The sequence below is a fragment of the Saccostrea echinata genome, unplaced genomic scaffold, assembly GCF_033153115.1.
Source record: "Saccostrea echinata isolate AGI-Se365-2 ecotype Australia unplaced genomic scaffold, CSIRO_AGI_Sech_v1 ptg000022l, whole genome shotgun sequence".
In the NCBI taxonomy this organism is placed as follows: Eukaryota; Metazoa; Mollusca; class Bivalvia; order Ostreida; family Ostreidae; genus Saccostrea; species Saccostrea echinata.
Genome location: NW_026889771.1, coordinates 16,347,979 through 16,371,386, shown reverse-complemented (window position 1 = coordinate 16,371,386; position 23,408 = coordinate 16,347,979). Strand labels below are relative to the sequence as shown.

General features: G+C 33.9%; 2 protein-coding genes across 2 annotated transcripts in view; both read right to left on the bottom strand.

The window, feature by feature from the left end:
- Nucleotides 1-23,408, bottom strand: part of LOC133190548 (adhesion G protein-coupled receptor L1-like) — a 185,637-nt gene that overhangs the window by 42,080 nt on the left and 120,149 nt on the right. The window lies entirely within an intron of this gene.
- LOC133190550 (angiopoietin-1 receptor-like) lies at nucleotides 335-23,343 on the bottom strand. Its single transcript, XM_061326236.1, has 17 exons — nucleotides 22,921-23,343; nucleotides 13,039-13,161; nucleotides 11,453-11,590; nucleotides 11,063-11,200; nucleotides 10,541-10,678; nucleotides 9,853-9,987; nucleotides 9,192-9,332; nucleotides 7,984-8,118; nucleotides 5,045-5,205; nucleotides 2,619-2,805; nucleotides 2,424-2,534; nucleotides 2,033-2,217; nucleotides 1,832-1,945; nucleotides 1,541-1,611; nucleotides 1,152-1,289; nucleotides 967-1,066; nucleotides 335-881 (listed from the first exon to the last, which is right to left on the bottom strand). Exons 1-17 carry the CDS (start codon nucleotides 23,003-23,005, stop codon nucleotides 828-830), a joined length of 2,154 nt encoding a protein of 717 aa, XP_061182220.1. The 5' UTR covers nucleotides 23,006-23,343; the 3' UTR covers nucleotides 335-827.

Here is a 23,408-nt window from a genome sequence, read left to right as displayed (position 1 = left end):
GATCCACACATCCGCCCAAAAATATGCACTATGACTTTTCTCGCCATAAACTATAATTTAGTAAAGAAATAAAATCATGGTCTAATAACAATATTTAATGCATCTTCCTATATTTTTATAGATCCCTTCTTTTTCAAAGGTTTTAATAGTCTGAATATGGCCACGTTCACCTCTTAACTGGCATTAAATTGCACCAGATTGCACTTTTCTCGAGGCTAAGCGTGAAGAAGACGGAAGACCTTAATCATAAGAGACGGTTGAATTACTAAGGTCTTCCATTAGAGACTGAATACTTTAAAAATGAAGTTTATGAAATAATTATTCAGAAAAGAACTAAAGCAATATGCAAAAATTAATTTTCAGTTTTGACAGAAACAAAAGAAACATGTAATAAATTAACGACACCTCCCTAGTGTCCAGCACCAGGAGAAGATCTATAAATATACTAATATCACAAATGATTGCATCCAGATCTGTTGTTTCATCAGAGTTCATAAATGTTTATAGGTTTAAGTGCATTGAACATTCGAATACTAAATACCCAAGAAATATAAGAGGTTTCTATATACAATTTCCCTCAAATAATCTAAAATATTGCTTCTTAGTAGTTCGTTGTGTAAACACAATTTTTGTAAAGTATTCGTCATTAGAAATAGGAAGTGTGTATATGACTGGTCAATGAGCATACACCATTAATCTTGCTCTGAATGAAATGCCTGCAAACACTATCACACAGTTTTTCCCGGAATGCTTGAAGACCTTAACACGAGCATCCTTGAGACGCATACGTGAGAACTCGATTAGCGGCGAACTTGGCGAATCTAATGTCACTTAATTTCAGCATAAAGATTCCCCTCATTTACATCAAGATTCATATACACCTGTAAAGAAGACAAATATTGTATGCATGAAAGAAATATTTGATATTAGCTAAGCTGCTCGATATGCTAATTCCAAGAAAATCACCTGACTATCGTCGAGCATGCGCTGTAATCGTAAAACAATGTCACCAAAATACGGGCGACCATCTGGATTTTCATTCCAACATTGCAACATCATCGCGTACCTGTCAAGAAGAACATTATTTTTTTTTAAAAAGCAGCTGAAAGATTTGGAATAGTGAGTAAAAAATAAAATATTATTTTACTCACAAAGCAGGTTCACAAGTTCTTGGTCTGCGCATGCGGAATCCTTGCTTGAGTAGATGACACATTTGGGCCGTGTCTATTCCATGGTATGGAGTACCACCTAGAGTGCAAACCTCCCACAGCAGGACACCAAATGACCATCTGTAAATTCATAACTATTGTTTAATTAGGAATGATTAACCTATACCCCCGCACTTCAGATTTTAAATAAAAACCAGTACAAATTCATAAAATTTTGAAAAGTTCTTAAAGAATTTTAAAAAAAATTGCTATATTAATTTTGTGATCTTTTGAATAACAACTCCTCACACAATCATATCAACACTTATTTTGTTTCGAAATGTTCTATATCTAATTAGATAATGCCAGAAAAAGAATATAATTTAGCTTACACATCGCTCTGTGACGTATAGGTTGCATTAAATAATGATTCTGGTGCCAGCCATTTCACAGGAACTCGTGTCTGAAAGAGAACAAACTACATTTGTCAAAACAAAAATTCATTCAAAATACTGGAAAACTTGAAAATCCCCCTCCCTCTCCCACCTAAATTCAATTTTTGTGGATCTTTCTTCGATAGACAATAGATAAAAAGTTATTTTAATTTTTTCGAGGTCATATATGTAACATAAATAAACTCAAAATGTTTATATATGACTAACTCCTCAATGGACAATACATACATTGGAAGTTTTAACGTAGGTGTCGTCGTTTTTAGAGAGTCCAAAATCTGCTACTTTGGCGATGAGGTGCTCATCCAGGAGAACATTGCGGGCAGCCACATCTCTGTGAATGATCTGTCAACAGGAAAAGGATTCTTTAAATAGAGTTAGAAAAATTTATTTATCTATTGGGTATTCTAGTATGTTGGTAACTAGAGTTACCTGTCTGTCTGCAAGGTGAGAAAGACCGGAGGCAACATCTAGTGCAAATTTCAACAGGACTGACTTTTGTATGGGCGATATCATCTTTGCGTTTGCGTACAAATTGTTTTTGCACCTTTTCATCTTTCTCAGATAAGACCTCAGATCACCGTTTACACAGAATTCCATTGCAACAAACATTGTTCCTATGTGTAAAAAAAATAGTTGGGAGTTTTATTTTAAGTTACACGAAGACTAATTTGTGTCTCTTTCAAACTGCAGGGAAAATCAAACTTGTTACTATATGTATACTTTAATGCTTACTTCATGATGCTAAGTGTCTATTAATAACAGCATATTGACTTACTATATGCACAATTTCATGAATGAAAACATTGAAAAGAATAGACACCTTGTATATGACAGGCACCAACCAGACACACCACATTTGGATGCTGGCCAACTTTCTTCAGAATGTTCAATTCATTCATAAAATCATTCTTATCTCTCTCTGAGGACGACTCTGAAAATATAAATGTTAAAAATTAAACAAAAGGCCTCTAGGAACCATTGCAACTGCTTTGCCTCACCTTTGCTATTTTCTCACCTTTGAGTGATTTTACCGCTACTGGTATTTTGTGGTCTCTATCTTGCTTTACGTAGCCCTTTTTTACCATTCCAAATTGTCCGTGTCCGAGTTTTTCATTGGTTATGATAAGATTATATTTGTTCAGCTCAAACGGTCCAGACAAAACCTGTTCATACAGATGTAGTTCTGGGCTTTGTAAACTTCTCTGCAAGATAGCAAGATGACAAAGATAAAAAAAATTAATTTAAAGCTAAAATATAGAATTTATCAAGATGCAAATAAAAGCAACTCTTCGGGTCGGATGTTATGAGTAGCTGCGCTCACGAGCGAACTAAGAAAACTGTAGAGAAGTATATGTGAGCCCAGCGCTTAATTTTAGGCAAACTGAATTGAAATCTACTGAAATCTATATTAATATCACTTATCGTGGCCCTGTTGTTCTTGAAAAGAAGATTTAATTTTTTTTCTTTCGATATTCATGTATTTACCTATGCAAACCTGTGATGATCCCCTATCCTGGCCCCATCCTACCCCCCAGGTAGATGGGGCATGATCTGAGCAAACTTGAATCTGCCATACCTGAGGATGATTGCATTTTTAAATTATTTATCATGTCCCATTTTTCTTGAGAAGATTTTGAGAAATTTTCCCTTGTATACTAGTGTATTCCAATCACTGTAAATTAAACTTTAATTCCCTTTAAGGAGGGATTCTTGTCTGGTTTCTGACTAGATGAAATATTCAAAGTACATTGGCTTATATGTTTTTTATATATATACATGTAACAGATTTAAAAGATCATATTTTTCTTTCCTCGTCACAATTGTACAACTTTAAAGAGAAATGGTAAACTGAGTTTGAAATCTAGAAGGGACTATATTTTTGGCGGAATGGCGGCGTATGAAAATATCTTCTACTCTGCCTCTCAAAATAATTATAGAACAATGAATTTAGTTATAATTTTTACACAATCAAAGACTTGGAGAAAATGTTTAAATGTAAGTTAATTTAGGAATGACTCTAATTCTTGGCCAAATTATTCGCGTATAACCTGGTTTGGGTCAGTTTACGCTTTATAATCCGCGAAGCGGATTACTGACCCAAACCAGGTTATACGCGAATAATTTGGCCAAGAATTAGAGTCATTCCTTATAATTTAATTTTAAAATCATTAAATAACTATGGGTGTAAAATTTCGTTGCTTTTTATTAGTTCAAATTTGCCGCTCAATAATACAACCGTAGTAACTGAAGTACCGGAAGTGATGGGAAGCGAGGGGAGGTAAAAACTGATACATAGGCCTAGCAGCCTTGTTGTTTGTTTACATGTGGTAAGATCGAATTATTGTTTGGTACATTCATTAAATCTAGAATTTTCCTTGAATCCCGGGGACTGGAAATGAGAGGATTGTATGGATACAGATGATTCAGCTGGTTGTCAGGGGGGGGTGTGTCCCCATACCAAACCAGGTTATACAGAAATAATTTGTGTTTTCTTTTTTGGATATTAACCAATCAGAGGTTAGAATACAAACAAAATTAAATTATATTTATAATAAGGGACTAAAGTTTTAAAATATATCAAATAAATATGATTTTCCAAACAAACCACAATTATGTTAGCTTTTAAAAGCTTCAAATCTAAGTTCAGATTTGAGCCAAAAATCCGTAAAAAGTGTTTTTTCTCTCTTAGTAAACGGTCAAAACTTTTTGTTTATGTATCATTTTGTATCTTTATGTGACAACTTTACTATATGTGAAAATAAGAAAAATTTAAATATAGAAAGCATATAAAAATAACTAAAATATCTTAAAATTTTAAGAAAAATAGAGAAAATTCGGATTAGCCAATATCCATTTTAATTAAATTATTTATGTCAATTTGGTAATATCATCTTATAGACCCTATGTGGTAATATCTCTTTATGCAAAAAGAAAAACATTTAATTTATTGAAATAGAAGTAGGCATCGCATAATTGGCATCAGTAATTTTTTATTCTTAATGTCCAGGGAAAAGGTACTGACCTTGACCTGACCTTGCCTCTAATATAAAACGGTCAAATTTAATCTAACTGATACCATCACTTAATGATATTGTCCTCTTGATTCTGTGAAAATTCCATTGATTTTTAAATATAAGAAATAAGTGTTCTTATGAGAAGAATCCCTCCTTAAGGCCCCTGTGGGTCATCCATTTATGTCGCCACAAAGCCACGTAATGCATTGGAAGCTTATCAATTTTAAGCCCGTCCGAAAAGCCCAAAAATTTGCGAGTGAAGACATATTCCATGTAAAACGCAGACAGAAACGAAACAACAAAATTCTCTAGTGTAAACATTTAATAATTTTTTTAAAGATGAAAAAGATTACACACACACACACACACACACACACACACACACACACACACACCAAAAAAGTACTATTCTAATGAGAAATCTTACCGTTGACAACCTGTAAAAGCGACTGAAAAGTCCATGTTTATACCGCACACAAACAAAGTACATAACTGTGGCGGTGAATAACAATAGGAGAACCACGATTACGGACACCAGTACCGACATCAAAAGGCTGTGTGTCAACGGGTTTGTTGCGTCTTCAGAGTCTTAAACAAAGCAAACCAAATAGATAAGTTTTTTTTTTTTGTTAAACCATGGGAAGAAATTCTCTTGATTTTCTCCGGTGTAGCTTTAGACTGAATTCAATCAAAGCGCAATTAACGCTAATCTTTATATTACCCATGAGAGTGATGCGAGACAAATGATGTCAGCACTGTTGAGGGAAGGATCCAACATTTTTTCAGATTTAAAATTAAAGCTTTAAAACTTTATTTTCAGAGAACAATATAAGGCCTTTCATTGCGGGGGTTGGGGGGGGGGGGTGATTTTAATTTTCTACGTGCTCAATAATAATAACGAGTTTAAAATGAAACATATAATTATAGAAAATAAACGAGTAAACAATAAACAAATTAAAATAAAAAGGAAATTAAAATAAATGTTTGAATTTATAACCCTTATTTTGACGTTAGAAAGTATAAGTGTATCACAGGTTACTAATTTTACCCCATTTCATTGACCCGCAAGAACACGGTTTTTTTTTCTTCATAAATATGTCTTCGGATGTATACGGGGTGGAATGGGCTGATTTTAGGGCATAGATGGGAAGGAGAGTGTCTGGGGAAAAGAATTAAAATTTCAAATATTGAGAAATGTTGCCTTTGAATGCGTAGTAAGAAGGGTGTAAATAGGCCATGTTTACCTTCTTCTCAAGGGGTAAGTTAAATATGCAGGGTATGGGGTAACTCGCGGTGTCTTAGAGGGACTTGCACACTATGGATTCTCTTTAGATTTAAAAATATTTTAAGGCTATAAGAAAAAAGAAATCGCTAAATTTCAAGATTAATTTAATTAATTCTAAATAAAATTGAAATAAATTCCACATGCAAAAAAGTAGATGAACGCATTGTAGCAAAATAATTGAGCATATTAAAGGAAATAAATGCTATAATTATCAATGACATCCGAAGAAAATATTTGTAAAAGTAATTTTTTTTCCTAGATCCACCTCTCCTAGATTCTGCCATAAATTGTCTCGAATTGATCACTCTTAGGGGAATATCGGTGATTAGCGTTAATAGCACTTGTATTGAGTTCAGCTCAAAGCTAAATCGGACGGGATTTCTTGGGATGACAACTTGAAACATGCAAAGTTGATCTCATGTGTCGAAAGCTAATTTTAAAAAAAATCAATAGGCGAGTTCTTTATATCATATTCATTAATATTAATATCAATATTTCATTTATATCAAATACCAATATTCTTTCTGTCAGATTCAGAAGATATGATTGATGTCCTGGTTTATTAATAAATATGATTGAATAATTCCCTTCTCTCTGATTGGCTGAGATCCAACAATGTTAGAAAAATACTGCGTTATATTGACCTGCACGTGATCTTCCAAGTCAATATAAGGAATTGTTTATTCTACATTGGACCAAAAATAGATTGGGAAATTCCAAATTGATGAAAATAGTTTTGGAAAGTTATTTCACTTGCACCTGACATCCACTCATATGATCATAACATTAAGGCACATAGATTCTTGGATTAGGGGGTCGGGGTTGGGGTTGGGGGTTGCAGGAGGCCTGCCCCTCTCGCCACCTTTGAGAATGTTAAGTTTTAATTTAAATTTTAAAGAAAAACAATTTCAATGAAAGCCCCCCCCCCTCCCCTCGAAAGTTTATGGACCTTTACATCCCACCAAATAAAATTTTGCTTTGGGAGAATTCTTTTCCTTTTTTTAGGGGGAGGGGGGTAGTCAAAGATTTGTTTTCAGGTAAGTTGTCAATTTTTTTCCTTTTAATTCCCCTTTTTTCAAAATCAATCCTATATATGTGCCTGACATTTATTTTGTCTACATTGCACCTAAACTAGAATTAAAAGTTCCCAAATAGTACAATTTTTTTTAAGCCAATTTCTCTCATTATGTTGACGTACTTCAGTAGATGTGAACAAGTAAGATGGCACAGATTACTTAATGAGTGTGTGTCATTTAATCATATAATAAAACAATTATTGCTGGGTTTTTTGTTTTTTTTTTTGTTCAATACGATGATTTAGCCACCTTAGAAGTACAATATTCACCTCGCCCTTCGGGCTCGGTGAATATTGTACTCCTCAGGTGTCTAAATCATCGTATTGACCTCAAAAACAAGCAATAATTGTATATTATTTATAATGATATCATAAACAATGAATAGAGAAGAATAATTAGAATCAACCAAGATAAAATGCTAAAAACTGAAAATGCAGAATTTATTCATTTCCTATACAAGAGTTTCGAGGCCGAAATACTATTTAATAGAATCTTTTAAACAAAACAGGCGCGGGGTTGCATATGACCTAGAGAGTCACGGCTAGTCCACTAGAAATGTTTTAAGCTTGCAAACCTTTATTGATCCGTGCAAAGTTTGATAAGCCACATACCTGTACAAAATGTGATAAACTACATACATTTACGAAGTGTGATGAGTCAAAAAACTGTACAGAGTGTGATAAGCCACATGCCTGTACACATTTTGATAAGCAATCTACTTGTACAAAGTGTGATAAGCCACATGTCTGTTCAAAGGTGTGATAAGCCACATGCATGTACACATTGTGATAAGCAATCTACTTGTACAAAGGTGTGATAAGCCACATGTCTGTACAAAGGTGTGATAAGCCACATCTATGTACAAAGTGTGATAATTAAGTCACATACCTTTACTAAGTCACATGCCTTTACTAAGTGAGCCACATGCCTGTGCAAAGTGTGGTAAGCCACATACCTGTACAAAGTGTGATTAGCCACATGTACAAAGTGACATAAACCACATACCTGTACAAAATGCTCCTCTGAAGCCATCTATACAACCGCCGGTACAGGTACCGTTTTGTGGTTCACATGCCTCCCCATCGGAGCAGTGACCACACTTGTAACCGCAAGCCAGGCCGTAAAATCCTTTGGGACATCCTGTAAAAATAGAAAGAAAAAGAATATCAAAATACATGAATGAATTAGAACAAAATGTAACCAAAATTACTACATCCTCACAACGTCAGGGGTCCTGAGTCAACACCCCTGACAAATTTCATTCGATATCTTCGGGTTTGCTTCTCTCATTGAGAAGCACCAATCAAATTAAAGTATAGACAGATAATATAAACAGAAAGGAATCGGTTGACACCTAAAACGCACGTGTTACGCATTGTTTATCACCGAAAGGCTTAATGTGATTGATTGAGAGATAAAAAAAAACAATTAAGATTTGTAATTTTCCCGAAAGACGTCGCTGCAGTCAGGCTGCAAGATATCGAATGAAATTTGTCAGGGGTCCAACGGCAGCGTGACGTGTTGACTCCGGACCCCTGACGTAGTGAGGATAAAATTACTATTGGTATGCTGGAAACTCCTTATGAATATATGTCCTGATTAATATTCTAAAAACTGTTAAGAGAAAGCAAGAAAAATACCCGATGCTTGCGTGATAAACTATAATTGTAAATAAGATGGTGGTTTGACTTCCAAATATACGTGTTACGTGTATTTTTGTAATGACACTATAGCAAGTAAAATTGGTGCTTTCTAAATTGACATCTTGAAAGTGTCTTTAGGTGTTTAATTGTTTCTTTTGTTTTTAGATTTTGTATAAATAGAATAGAGAGAATCCAAGAATAAAATTCTATGCAAATCTAAGACTTTAAATTTATTACGAATTCATAAAGATTTACTGCATCACTGATAATAATGTAAATTCAATAACTCGTTTCAAAGTGAATAAAAAGTGAAAAAAAAATGAAAAACTTACTGCTTCACAGTATAAGTAAATGTATTAATACAATCAAGATATACATTTAGTCTTAATGAATTGTTTACTGTAGGCATTTAGAAGTACATGTACATGTAAAAATATCTTTAAAAAAATGATCTTATAATCTTACTAGTGACTTTTTAGTAACTGGCACACGCATGAGAAACTGTTTGTATTAACTTTAACATCTCTAGCAGTCATATTGAATAGTAAATTGATTGGGAATTGATTTGACCTTCGTCACAGCGCGGACCTCTCCAACCGCTGGAACACCCCTTAGTGCACATTCCACCACGACTGGGGTCGCAGCTTTCACCGGCATGACAATGTCCACAGGAGAGACTGCAGTTAGGGCCATAAGTGTTGTTTGCGCATTCTACAAGTCATGTAATGGATTCAAAATCGTAAAAGTGCGTATCGTTTTTGATTTATCATTTTTATTCGTTCCATTTGTCAAATAAATAAGAGTACAATATGTTACTGTTGCTGAGAAGTTCTACGAAACCTACATATTTCACACAAAGCTTATTCGTTATTGGCAGGAGATCGTGATGAAATGTTTACAAAACATGCACAGAGACGCCATAACAGCTTAATTTGTTATATACCAGATGGTAGGAATACAGATAACTCTTTTTTTTTCTCATTATTACAAATAATATTCTCCTTTTTAGTGCGCGCACTCAAAATTCAAATTTTCAATAAAATCACAAGAATATGGGGTTTTCTAGAAATGAAATTCTTAGTTATAATTATCATAATATTATAATAAATAAACAGTAAAGGAGAAGAAGATTTAAACTACTTTGTATTAGTAAAAATTCCAAACCCCTTTCATGGCTTTGAATGATTAATACTAAATACTCGTAGTACTAAGTAACCCTAAAATGACTCACTCTCGGCACAAATTGAACCAGTCCATCCCGGCTTGCATCCTGCTAGGCAATGTCCGGTCACGTGGTCGCATACACCATTTTGACACTTCCCGCAAATGCTCTGACAAGTATTACCAAAGAAACCAAGTGGACACCCTATCAACAAGATTGAAAATATTCTCTGTTTTACTATCATTTATTAATATATTCTGAAATTATAACTCCTTAATTCGAAAAACAAATCAATAGTAAATGTAATTTTGTGCTTATATACTCAATATTAACAGGTGTCTTAGTAAATTATTATTAAGAGCATGGTCTAGTATAGAGTTATGGCTTTTTGTCTCTCCCTGATCTTCAGAACTGAGAGGCTTAATAAAGATCAAATTACAAAGAAATTCTCAAATAGTTACAAGTGTTAGGCACTTAAAATATCAATCAGAGCTATCAAAATAGTAAGAGGGCGTATTCACAACCGAAATAATTTTCTCACTATAACCGAATTCATTCAGCAAAAACAAAAAAAAATTGATAAAAATGTTTTTGTGCATGGGGTGTTTTATTGGTATATAATGACTGCCCTCTTTGCCCCTTCCGCGGTTCATGACGCCACCTGAAGAAGTTTTATCTTCTTTATATTGAGATTTATCATTTACCAAATTGTCTGAATTTTTCTGATCTTTTTACTGATGTGAATCTTACTACGTACGTCGGTCACATTTTTCTCCGATCCGGCCAGGCTCACATCCATCTGAGCAGTGACCCGTGACGGTGTCGCAAGATGACCCATTCTTACATTTTCCACATGACATAGAACAGGCAATCCCATAGGACTGTGGTGGACATTCTGGATGAGGAAAAAACTACGTCACAAACTTAAGCACAATTCCAATTATATCAAAAGAAACCACTGGATTTTTTTAGGACCAACAGACTGTATTCCTTATTGACAAATGTGAAACATTCGTCTTAATTTTTAAGTTGGCTTCAGGATTTAAAATTGCCCCAAGACCATAAACTAAGAATATGCCTCAGTCAAAATTAATATTTTAAAATTTCTTGATTTTTATTAAACAAAAATTTTCAAAAAATTGCAAGTTTGTATGATATTAAAAAAAAGACCACTTGATGAAAATTCTGCTTTATTTTTAAATTACTTCAAAAGTAACACTTTTAAGATTTTGATTTAAGTCTATTCTCAGTTTATTGGCACACGTTGAACTATTCGCACCTTGATCACAGCGGTCCCCATTGTACCCTACTTCACACCCCGTACTGCAGTCTCCTGTCTCTCTATTACACGGTCGCTCAGACTGACATTTTCCGCATTTTCCGGAACAGTTGAAACCATAAGTGTAAGCCATGCAAGCTGATAAAAGAAAATGTGCAAGCAGTGAGAGTTTTCAGTCTGCAATAAATGCTTTTAACATTGTAGATAAATTTGTCCGTGGGTGAATGTGTGACTTGACTTTTGAGCCGTCAAACCCAGCTCGTTTAATAATAACATTATAGGCGACTCTGTACATTTTCGTTTTACGAGGCACAACGTAGAAAACTTAAGAAAATAGAATATGCACTTATCAGTGACACGATATGAAGAAAAAATAATTTATATTCTCACGGTCTTTGCAGAGTTTCCCCATCCACCCTGGGAGACAACCATTGCTGCAGATTCCAGTCTTCATGTCACAAGGCTTATCATCAAGGCAGTGTCCGCAGTACAGATTACAGTTTGAACCATAGGTGAAAGGTTCACAGCCTGAAATAAAAGAATAAGACAGATACATTGACTGAGGAATGATTCCATTTTATAAATTCACCTGAGCCAAACACTCAAGAGTGTCCGGCGTCCGTCATTCTGTCGTCTGCCATGTGCCGTGTTGTTGTCTGTATTTATCTACATTTTCAACTTCTTCTCATGATCCACTGGGCCAGATTCAACCAAACTTGCCACTGGGCAAACTTCAACTAAACTTGTCACAAAGCATTCTTGAGAGAAGTTTTCCAAATGAAGGGCCACACCCTTTTTCGGGGGGGGGGGGGGTTAGGGGATAAATAAGAATTAATGAAAATTTAATGGCATCATTTAAAATCTTCTTTTCAAGAACCCTTTTAAAAATTATGAACAACAAAGCATGGTTAGTCATAATTAGATACAAGCATCCACAAGTAGTCTAGATTCATGCTTGCTCAAATAATGATTCCCGGGGGTAGGATGGAGCCATAATAGGTGGTCAAAGTTTTATACAGGAATATCGGGGAAAAATCTTTGAAATTCTTAGAAAAGCACCAATGGCAAAGCCATAGTAAGTCAAATTTATGTAGAAGTATTCTTAGGTAGTGCTGATTCAAGTTTGTTCAAATCATGGCCTCCGGAGGTAGGGTGGGACGATAGAAGCTTACAAGGGAATATAGAGGGAAAAAAATCTTCAAAAATGTTCTACTGATCATGAACAACAAAGCCATAATAGTCATATTTATATGGAAGCATCCACAGGCAGTGTAGATTTAAAGTTTGTTCAAATTAGGGTCCCTGGGGGTAGGGTAGGGAACAATAAGCGTAGTTATTTAGAAATTTATAGGAACAATCTTAAAAAATTCGCCTTTAATGAACATCAAAGCAATTATTAGTCATATTAATATGCAAGCATCCTCAGGTAGTTTAGATTCAAGCTTTTTTTCCGGGCTCTCGGGAATAGATTGAGGCTACAATGGGGTTTTACAAGAGAGTATTTAGGAAGATATTTTTTTTTTTTCAAAAATGGCAAGACCACTCTGAATTGTATTAATATGAAAAACATGCCTAAGTTATGTGGATTTTTTTTAAAATCATCCTCCTAGGGTTGGGGTTTGGCCGAAATCAGAGATCCAAATTTTACACAATGCAGAAATAAATCTTCTCTAAAACAGCAGGACGATGTTGATCGTATTGATATTGAAGCATCCCTTTATTGTGGGGATTCAACTTAATTAAATCATAGCTTCCTTAGGGCTAGAGTATGGTCCACAATATGGAGTTAAAATGTTTTACGAAATTAAAGAGGGAATTTTAAAAACTGCTGAAGATTAGCAGGGCAAAAGTGACTTAGGCGAGCGTTGTGGCCCATGGGCCTCATATTTTTAAAGTTTTTATCTACATGACCATGATTTTTTTTTAATCCAAAAAAGTTTCCCTCTACATGTGATTTCTGGTATATGTGTCCTTACTTTCATCACATCTCGCCCCGCGCCATCCTGGTCGACACCCTCCTAAACACCTCTCAGTCCGTGTGCACCCTGCCAGACAGTTCTCTGGACAAGTAGTAGGACAGCCATCTCCAGGGATACAGGCTAGAAATGTTAGAATAAGAAGTTATACAGAAATTATTTCTCGATTATGGTTTCATTCAATGTATCATATGATTTAAGAAATACTTCATTAAGCTATTCGAACATTTTAACAAAAAAGATTAATACAGAATGATAAAATTTGAGTTCAAAATTAAAGGGTTAAAAAGGCCAGTCTATTTTGTGCAACATTTTTTAAATATCTGTACATGCAGTTATGTAAACTGAATTTTATGTTCAATTAAGATTATTATAACTTAAAAAGTCAAGGCCGTGGTCGTGGGATAGAAGGTATAGCAGAGTTAAAATGTATCTATGTAAAAAGTTGTAAAATAAGACTTTTTCGTAACATTCCATATAAATGAGCTGGACGCAAAATCTGAGATAAGTGGTCAGTGTCATAATGTTGATGTAATGGAATTGTTATCACTAGAATGCCTATGTGAACAAAGTTCGATGAAAATAGATTTTTAATATAGATATAAATTAACATAACACAGAGACGAAAGATGGATGGAAGGTTGACAATCATGGCTAACACTGCGTACTTTGCAAAACATAAGCCCATATGTTATCTTTCACGTAGTCATTTTGTACCTGAACCTAGTTGAATTTGCATGGTACTGCTTTGTATGCAAAAATCCCTTGAAACTTGTGATATTAAATATAAGTTTTTGTAATTTTTTCAATTTAATTTACATACAGTTTTGAGTACTACAATTATTTGTTTTTTAACAATCGGAAGAAATACCAGTGTAGGTGATTTGAAATACGTAGTATTTACTTATTTGTCATACATCCATAATAAAAAGAATTCCATAATCCTTTTATATCTCAACTACAATATTTTATATTTCTTTGTCTCAACCACAATACTTTAAAAATTTTATATTCCAGCCACAATATTTGATTATTTTAGATCTCAACCACCCTGCTCATATTTCTATAATTCTTAACCACTATACTTTACAGTTCTATATCTCAGCCATGATGCTTATTGTTTTAAATATCTCAATCAAAATGCTTTATATTTTGATGTCAGCCGCAAAGCTTTATAATTCTAAATCCTAAGCACAAAAACACTTTAAATTACTTCAACAAGAAAAAACAAACAGAAACAACTAAAGACCACTGGAAAAAAAACCAAATAAATGGAATGCATAAAACCAAGTTTTATGTTTTGTTAAGTAGGATCGTAGAAAACACCAAGTCATTCAATTTGTTTGTAGTAGACTTTAACCATTTTACTTTCCATCTGAACTTGAGAACAATAACATCTTTAAGTAGCCATTTAACATGACATCTTCCCTATAAAGCAGACAGTTACTTATTGTTACATTTAATTTGAAGTGTTTTCCTTATAGGAACTTTATATTCTTATTGACCTTCGGAAAAGGAATAGGAAAAAATGCTATTGTATACAATGGAACAATAAATCTAAATGAAAGAAATGTTACATTTATTAAAGCAATAATGAAAGTATGGCTGAAAATAAAGTATTATTTTATAAGTCTTATATTTATGCCATCTATTTTATATAAAAAATGATAAGAGTGCAGGGTCAGAATATCATGTACTTATGTTTGTGCACTCCTCCGATTCGTGTAAGGTTCATATTGTAAACTTCAAAAACAGATAGCGATATAAAGATAAGGGTCGTAGTAAACACTTGTGGACGTGTTGACATGTCAATTCTAGTTCAGACCTCTGTCGGCTGTTATTGGATATTCTTACCTCATGTCACTTTCCCGCATTTTATCTCTTAATATCTAAATGGAAACTTGAGAAACACAGAGAATAAGAATCTAATAACATTGCAGTCCAATTTGTAATACTTAATCTTTAAAGCAATATTGCGACGTAAATAAACTACCTCAACTTAGTTCAACTGGTTATGTTTCAATTTGCATTGATAAAACTAGCAAAAGTTTTCTGTTCCAATCCAAGCATAATCATTGTGTCGGACAAAATATTAGACAGTCTTTTCAGTACCTTACATGTACCATAGTCGACTGCTGTTATTGACTGGTGTCCTGGATATCGACTCCATTTTAAAGGAAGGAGTTACCAGGTATTCATATTAGATTAGTATTGACGGGTGGGGACGTTGGAGTTTCCCCGACATGTTTTAGTTCAATACTGAAATTGTTTTTACATTATGCTGCCCCTGTCTGTTGAAGGTCTCTCCTCGGACAAGTTTTAAAAGATATTAAGAAAGATGAATTTTTCTTTATTATTAATAAATATAACATAAGAATTCCAACTTTGACATTTGCAAAATCCTAAACTAAGCAGTGATGAAAATACCCAATACTCTTTTCCTCGCACGCTTCCTGCACTTCCAGTATTGTTTTTTAACTGACTCTTGCTAGCTGTTTGATATGAAATTTTTTTTCTCCTTATACAACTTGAAAAAAAAAATCTCAGTACATGTAGTTAGTTATTCTCTTTCGAAAAGTGGACAGGCTTTCGCCTAGATCCACGTAGATGTAGGCGAAAGCCTCTCCACTTCTCTGAAGAGAATAGTAGTTAGTTACTTGATTCTTTGTAAGGTGATTCTTGGTTCAAATGTTCTCACCCAATCCTTTGAACATCACATCGATATACGAACCGATTCCCCGCTTACAATCATGTTGTTTTAAACAGAGCTAAGGTCTGACGTGAATGTTCACACAACACATACGACCTTGTTTTGAGCAATGCAAAAGACATCACATTTCCTGATTATATAGCGCGATAACAAGGCATTGTGTTTTATGTTCAGCTCTTTCAACAAAAAGTTCAAATACCCAACGTGCGCGATCAATGTTATTGTTAATGTAATGAATCGACACAGAGGAAATAAAACAGTAGATTTTTGCTCATTAGTACTATGGACTAAGCGTCTACTTCCTCCATTCTGTATCATAATTATAAAAAAGTACAAGGCTCTATAAAATCAGTACCTAGTTGCATGTTTCGGTGGGGCACTATGCAATGGTGAGAAGTTTTGTACAATTCTCACCTCAGGCGGACGAAATACTTGCTTTAATGATTTGGGAAGAAGTTGCCGATGCTATCAGGTGATTATTTTAGAGTACAAACACATCGAACGACGGCCGGAAAACTCTGTCATCTTTAGACAACGGTCTTGCTTATTTGTTTATAATTAGAAACTCCTTTAAAAACGGAAATTATTAAATGTGACACGATATTCCTGCTTTTAAAGATTACAGCTAAATTCTGTTTACTTTTTAAAACGAGTAAAAATCAAATACTGACATAACAGTAGTTTTCAAACAAATGATGAAGTAAAACAGATCACAATGCGCTTTTTGGCATCAAATTTCAGCAAGGCGTTGTGACTGAAATAACACATAATTATCTCAAAGACAAGAATAAATCCAGTGTTAAGTAGTTATTGTTACCAAAGATGTTATCGTTTTGCTGTTGCAACAATGAACAACGCCTAAATTTATTGCTTGTGCAAGAGGGTTGTTTTAAAACACTCTTAAGGTCATTTTTGCCAGGAATATGTGCACTAGCACATGGAAGTGTCCCAATTTAAAAACTGATTGCAATTTTAGTTTTCCACATTACAATTTAGAAGTGATTATTTCGAAAACAGGCCACTTAAAGGACATCCCTAGACATTTTTTTAGATGAATTATGTAAGCTTTCTCCAAAATCCTCCTCACCTGGCGCTGATTGTACAGTAGGCATTTGGTTAGATATATACACTTTATATTAGGAATTAAAGGGGTTTGGCGGATATTCTATTGGTTGCAATAGCTTTTATTCTAAATCCAAATTGACATGTTTGCAAATCAAGTATTGTACATACCTTTTCACTCTGGTAAATACATATGTAACTCTTTTTTTTAATTATTTTTCTAGGAAACCCACACTGGAATGGGGAGTTCAGAAAGGTCGGAACTCTGACAAAGAGCGGAGGTTTAATATTCCATTGTGTGTAGTATCTATTCTTATCAATTATAATTTTAAAACATACACAGTAGATAATGAACTGCAAGTGTATTTTATTGTTCTGATTGTCACTCAAAGAGGGGACCAAAATTGAACTTATTTTGTTCTTTGCTGTTGGTACAAAATGGATTTAAAAATACAATGAGATAGCATTAAAGTAAGTTTTTCGCAAATTCTACGCTCATTACAATGATCTTATTTGAAAATACAACCTATCGTTGGGTTATTTTGTCTGAATTGTTTCACACCATTTGTTAGGTCATTGCTTTAATACTTGGCTTCGGAATACTCCGTCTACCTGATCAATACATAGAGCTCAAGGCGGGTGTGAACAGTCGACAGGGGTTGCTTACTCCTCCTAGGCACCTGATCCCACCTGTTGTGTTTCCAGGGGTCCGTGTTTTTGCCTTGTTCACGATTTGTTTTGTTTACTGGATTTATGAGATTGATCGCTGTTCGTTATTTCCAACTCTTACAAAGCATAGAAATAGGCGAGGTAAAGGGTTTTGTCATATTACATTAAAATGTAGAATTTCCAGTGGCAGAAATAGGCCCGTAGGAACCGGGGAATAATTTTCCAAGTATACCTTAATTATTCCATAATTAATGCTAATTTGCTCTAGAAGACCAATGCTAATTTATTGTTGTAGTGCCCCCTCCTTTTCAAACTTGAATTCCTAGAGCATAAGAAATATCTAATTTGTAAACTAAACTTTGATAAACCATTCATATTTACTTTTAAGTCAACAAATGTCAATGGAGTGTTCCAAATTAGCAGGATGACCTTAAGCTCACTTGGGAGTCACTGTGTTTTAACATAAAAGACGAACTTGCCATTGAAATACTCGCGTAAATTAAAAGGAAAATATAAAATACTGTCAGTATCTTTATATTTGTAAAAAATAATGAATAAAAATACTTGAATTCTAGATTTTAGAAAAATGAAATGTGAAGATAACGTTTGAACAGTTTTCAAGCTCAAAAATCCATTTAAAAATTACTAACTACTAGTATGAACAGAGCAAACGGATCACTGGAAACACCACGGGTGGGATCAGGTGCCATTGAGGAGTAGGCATCCTCTGCTGACCGGCGCGCCCGTCGTAAGTCCTTTGTCTTGATCGTGTGAACAAAGTAATCCGTAGACGAATCAATATGAAAATAATGGTTGAACAACGGTTGTATTTCCTAACAAGTCATTGTATCGGCCATAGAATGCCGAAATGTTGACTTAAAAAATTGTTGATACCTTGCAACACTAAATTATTTTGTCAGTAGCCTGCCTTGGTTTAGAAATTGATCAAACGCAGAGCATGCTTTTGGGTATTGAATGAACTTGAGACATAAACACCATATGCAGGTGATAATAATATACTGCTAGTATCAAGATATGAAACAAATATTATGTCAAACTCTGTGGGGTCTTTCACATTGAGTCCAGTGGGACATATTGAATCAACTTATAAATGAAAATAAATACTGTAAAAACAGTTATACTTAGTTGTTAAAATGTTGTCAATGCATCGCATCTAAATGTTGAATTGGATGCCATACCAAGAAACGTCTTTTCATGTAGATGTTAAAAATAAATAAATTCTGCTTCAAAAGAATACAAAAAGGTCAGCTTATAGAGAGGTACAAATAGTAGTCCCCATGGGAATTTCAGTAGGCGACCCGGTCTCCAAAGACTACATATATCTCAATGATGATCTCCATTTCATATCAACTTCAGAGTACTTGTGTGAATAATCAGAATGATTTTTAAGGAAGTAATTTTGTAGATGAGCGAGAACAATACTTGGATCATCTACAGAGATCATGTGTCTTTTGGGCCAAAAATTATCAAACTTATTAACAAAAAAGGTTTACGACTTCTCAGTAAGATTCTGAAATGTACTTTTGCTTCTATGTTTTTGAAATTTTTTTTGCTTGTTTTTATTTGTTTTTTACTTCTTTTTGGATTTCATATCTAAAATCGTGTTAAAGTTATAGTTGCATGCACTTGCTCGCTTATAATAGAGAGGCTTAACTTCGAAAAGGTAGATGGTTGAATGATATTAAGGCATTTTTAATACATGTATCAGTGATATGATGTTAAAACTGTTAAAAAACTGAACTTAAATTGATATTTTGATATTAATACTAATTATAAATTTAACTACGTAAATACCAAAGAACAAAACTTGCATCTGTTTGCTATAACATCTCGGACAGCGTGAAAACGCCTGACGAGAGAGCTAAAAGTAGGGACGTGCAATCAGGATACTGTGATAAGCAGTTCATCTGGTTACAGCTTAACACGGCAACGTGCAATCTGTCTCTTCGTCATCGCTATATAATAAGTAACCCACGAGGCAAGATATTTGTGCAGCTTTATTATCAAGCAATTTAATTTAAATGAATATTCTTACTGGAACCGCTCTTGTGAATTTTCGTTCTTTTCAATTGTGGCAAATTTACCACATCTATTAAAGATAAAAGAATTGGTAAAATTTAAAAGTGAGATGTAGGTTACAGTCACATTCATTAATTTCACTTATTTTTTCCCAAGAATTCAGAAACATAATCTTGTATGAAAGCCTAATGTCAATTTCTTAAAATATGTTTTTGTAAACTAATCTATAGGCACTGTGAGCGATGGTTAGGACAGAAGTCAAACATTTTTCTAAGTGACCTTGGGTCAAGCTTATCTTTGAACGGTATTAGGTATGGACTTCCAATGCATCTCCATTACAGGCCCGTAGGAAGCAATTTCAGTTTGGGGTGGCACAGCCATACATTTTCAGTTGAGGGGGCACTATCAACTACCAAAAAATCCTTGACAAGCCAAAAAAAAGTAAAAAGAAAAAAAGGTCATCAGACGTATTTATTGAGGGGGCATAAGCATATAGTAGCTATGTTTTCACGGTCCCGTGCCCCCCCCCCCCCCCCGGTTCCTACGGCCATGCATTATGTAGCTTTAGACCGGACACGAACTTTGAACTTTTTTCTGCCAGTGACATTGAACTTACAAAAATGACCTGAGTCATGGACATAACACACCCTGAGGTCATAAGCATTTTTGTGCCAAAAATGATCTACCAATGATTCAACATTACGGACAAGATGATTCCTATATACTTCGTCTGCGGGGGAGGGTTGGAGTTGGCTAATGATAGTTCTAGTGATGGTGTAGCCGGATTTGTAATGTTACAATAATCTTAATATACAAATAACCATATAGAATATATCTTAGCACAATATATGTACAAAACAGCGATCTGGCTTGGGAAAAAATCTTGCCATATTGAAACAAGAAATTGAAAACATAGGGTCAAATGCTTTTTCACTGCATCAATCAATTTTGAATTCAGAAAAGTAGAAGTAAGGAATGCAACCTAGGCTTATTATTTATCCTGACCCAAAGATTGGATTCGTTGTTGGTACTGAAGAAGATCCAAAATTTCACCTGATTAGTAAATACTGTCATCTGCCAAAATCCAAAGTACTAATTTATCTTTTTTAAAGAAAAGAAGAGAAGATAAGGATAATTTATATAAATTCTTGTGAAAGGCGCAAAAAAAAAAACGTATTCTAATATGGATAGTCACAAAGATTAATGAAATATATGAAGATAACGAACAGTAATTTATCTATAAAAAATCAACAAACAATACAAATCTGAGAACAGGACCAAAAACACACACACCCCTGGAAATTTCAATGGTGGGATCAGGTGCCTTGGAGAAGTAAACATCCCTTGTCGACCGGTCAATGTATTGATCAGGTAGACGTAGTATTCCGTAGTCAAGTTTATCATAAAGATAAAGGCCTAACAATTGTTATGAAATATGGCAGTTTAAATTCGACAATCATACACAAGTCATGTAGATTGTATTTTCTACAAGGTCATTATAATGATCATAGAATTTACGAAATGCTTACGTTGAAATCCCTGTAACATCTAATTATTGTCAATAGCCTGTCTCGTTTAAAATTGTTTTACTCAGAGCATGCTTTTTAGTATCAAATTAGTTGGGAGACATAAACACCATATGCAGGTGATAGTGGAATTTTACTACATGAATAATAAATATTGGAAAAACTGAAGCCATTTCGTTTGTCATGCAGTTAAGTTGTTAGTTGCCATTTGGTAAAACACAGACGTGGCATAATTCTGTGGCGTCTTTTATTTTGCAAGGATTTATATTACGACTTTAGTCCAAATAGCGGTATTACATATTAACAAAAACATAATTCAACCCATTTTTCTCCTTCATATGTTGATACGAAAAAAATTACTAAGGTTTTAAAATTAATTTAATTAAAAATTACTACGGTTAATGTATTCAAGTAAATAAAAACTCTAGCTCTGAAGAAAATCTTTAACATTTTCTAAGAATAAAAAGCTGCTTTATTATCATTTAATAGATATAAAAAAAGAACGATTAAAACCGGAAAACGCCAAGGTATTGACCAACCCTGAAAACTTCTCAGCCCCCAGTGTGGTTTCCGATATCACTTACTTTGACTGTTTGTTTTCGTGACCAATACCAGTCTATTTAAAAGAGGTACTCCAGAATTTATTTAACAAGGACAATTTCAGCTTAGCACCATGTCAATTAAAACAAAAAAAGAATGGCAAACTGAAGAGTTCATTTAATGATTCGAATCTATTTTGAAAGTGTAACTTCCATCAAGTAATTGAGATGAGCACAAAATATCTAAAAACATGAGAGGATTAAGGATGGGTAATGCCTACAGATTTCAGTGTATAAATATCAAATTAAAGTAAACTAAAAATTTGTTTGCAAAGTTTTGATTATTATTAGGTATGAAATTATGACAAGACTTGGTTATTTATTATTAGGTACGAAATTATGACAAAACTTTTCTGCGGAAGATTCTCTCGGCAAAAGTTATTCGTAGATAAAAAAAAAAAAAAGAACAGAAAAACAACATGTAATTTCCAAAAGGATTTAAGCTCAAGCAATAAAATTACCGAGTATCAGTTTTCTTTTCGATGTTCACACGTTATCCACTAAATCACAGGTAGTCACAGGTAGCGACATATATATCTTGCTTGTGAAAGGACCCCAGATATTTCTCGAAAGGATAGGGATGTGTCATAAAAGTGTATTTTTAAAGTATAGTGGGTCCTAATATCAAGTTTTTTGATATTACCGAAAAATATATATTTTTACGTATATATGTAATTTGAATTATAGAGCAAAGACCCATTCATATGGAAAAATTGTGTTATCATTTGAAGAAATTACCATTTTAGACCTCTTTGATATTTGCTATCTATTTCATATACCCCTCTTTGATGATTACATGCTATTTCATAGACGAATAATTTCAATACGTATGAGATTTTAGCAAATATATTAATATTAACTGAGAATCAAAATCAAAAATTTTGTGTGACCGAAATTTAATTCTTTTTGCTTTCTTATTTGTCGGACAATGTGTATTCGCCCATTTTCTTTGAACACATAAACACAGACAAAGTAAAATCATACATATTATTAAAAAAAGGATGATCTGCATATATTTATTTCTATTATTACATAAATTCAAAGTTAACCAAATGTTGGAATAAATGATATACATGTATAGTGGTAGTCGAATTTTATTAATGGAAATTTGGATTCCACAGTAAAGATTGTTCGTAAGAACTTGAACGGAATACATACGATTTTAAAAACTAGTCACTAAATTAGATAATAAATAATATTAACTTTGGTTCTGTAACTGAATATATGGGTTTGTTTGATGGCATGCAGATTTGAAAAGAGGGAAAAATAAAATTACCTGACAAGACCGACTTGGTATAATCCAGATATAAAATAACAAAAATGACAGATGAAAAGCGCCGAAATGTTTTCCGTAAATCCATTTCACTAATAAATTAAAATAAATACTTAAATATGAAATACAATGTCTATTTGATTTGGCACAGTTTTGTGAATGCGCGAAATTGAACCAAGCTAGTGTATAAAAGCCCACATCCTTACTTTTAGTGACACGAGTGCTACCAAACAATTTAGGCTCTTGAGACTTGTCGAAATGATGTCAGACTCGAGAGCTGCCTCTTTCAAATTTTTATATATTTTTAAAATTTTGGCTGTGTATACATATCGCTTGTCGGCGCTTGCGTGGAACATTGGACGCTAAATGCTTCGGAACTGATAACAGGACAGGGCCTCAATTAAAGAATTGCTGCAGATAATGTTAAACGCCACAAGAGTTGAATGTAAGCTCTCAGGAAAAGGTTCTATCTTTGGTGTTCGGGGTATGGC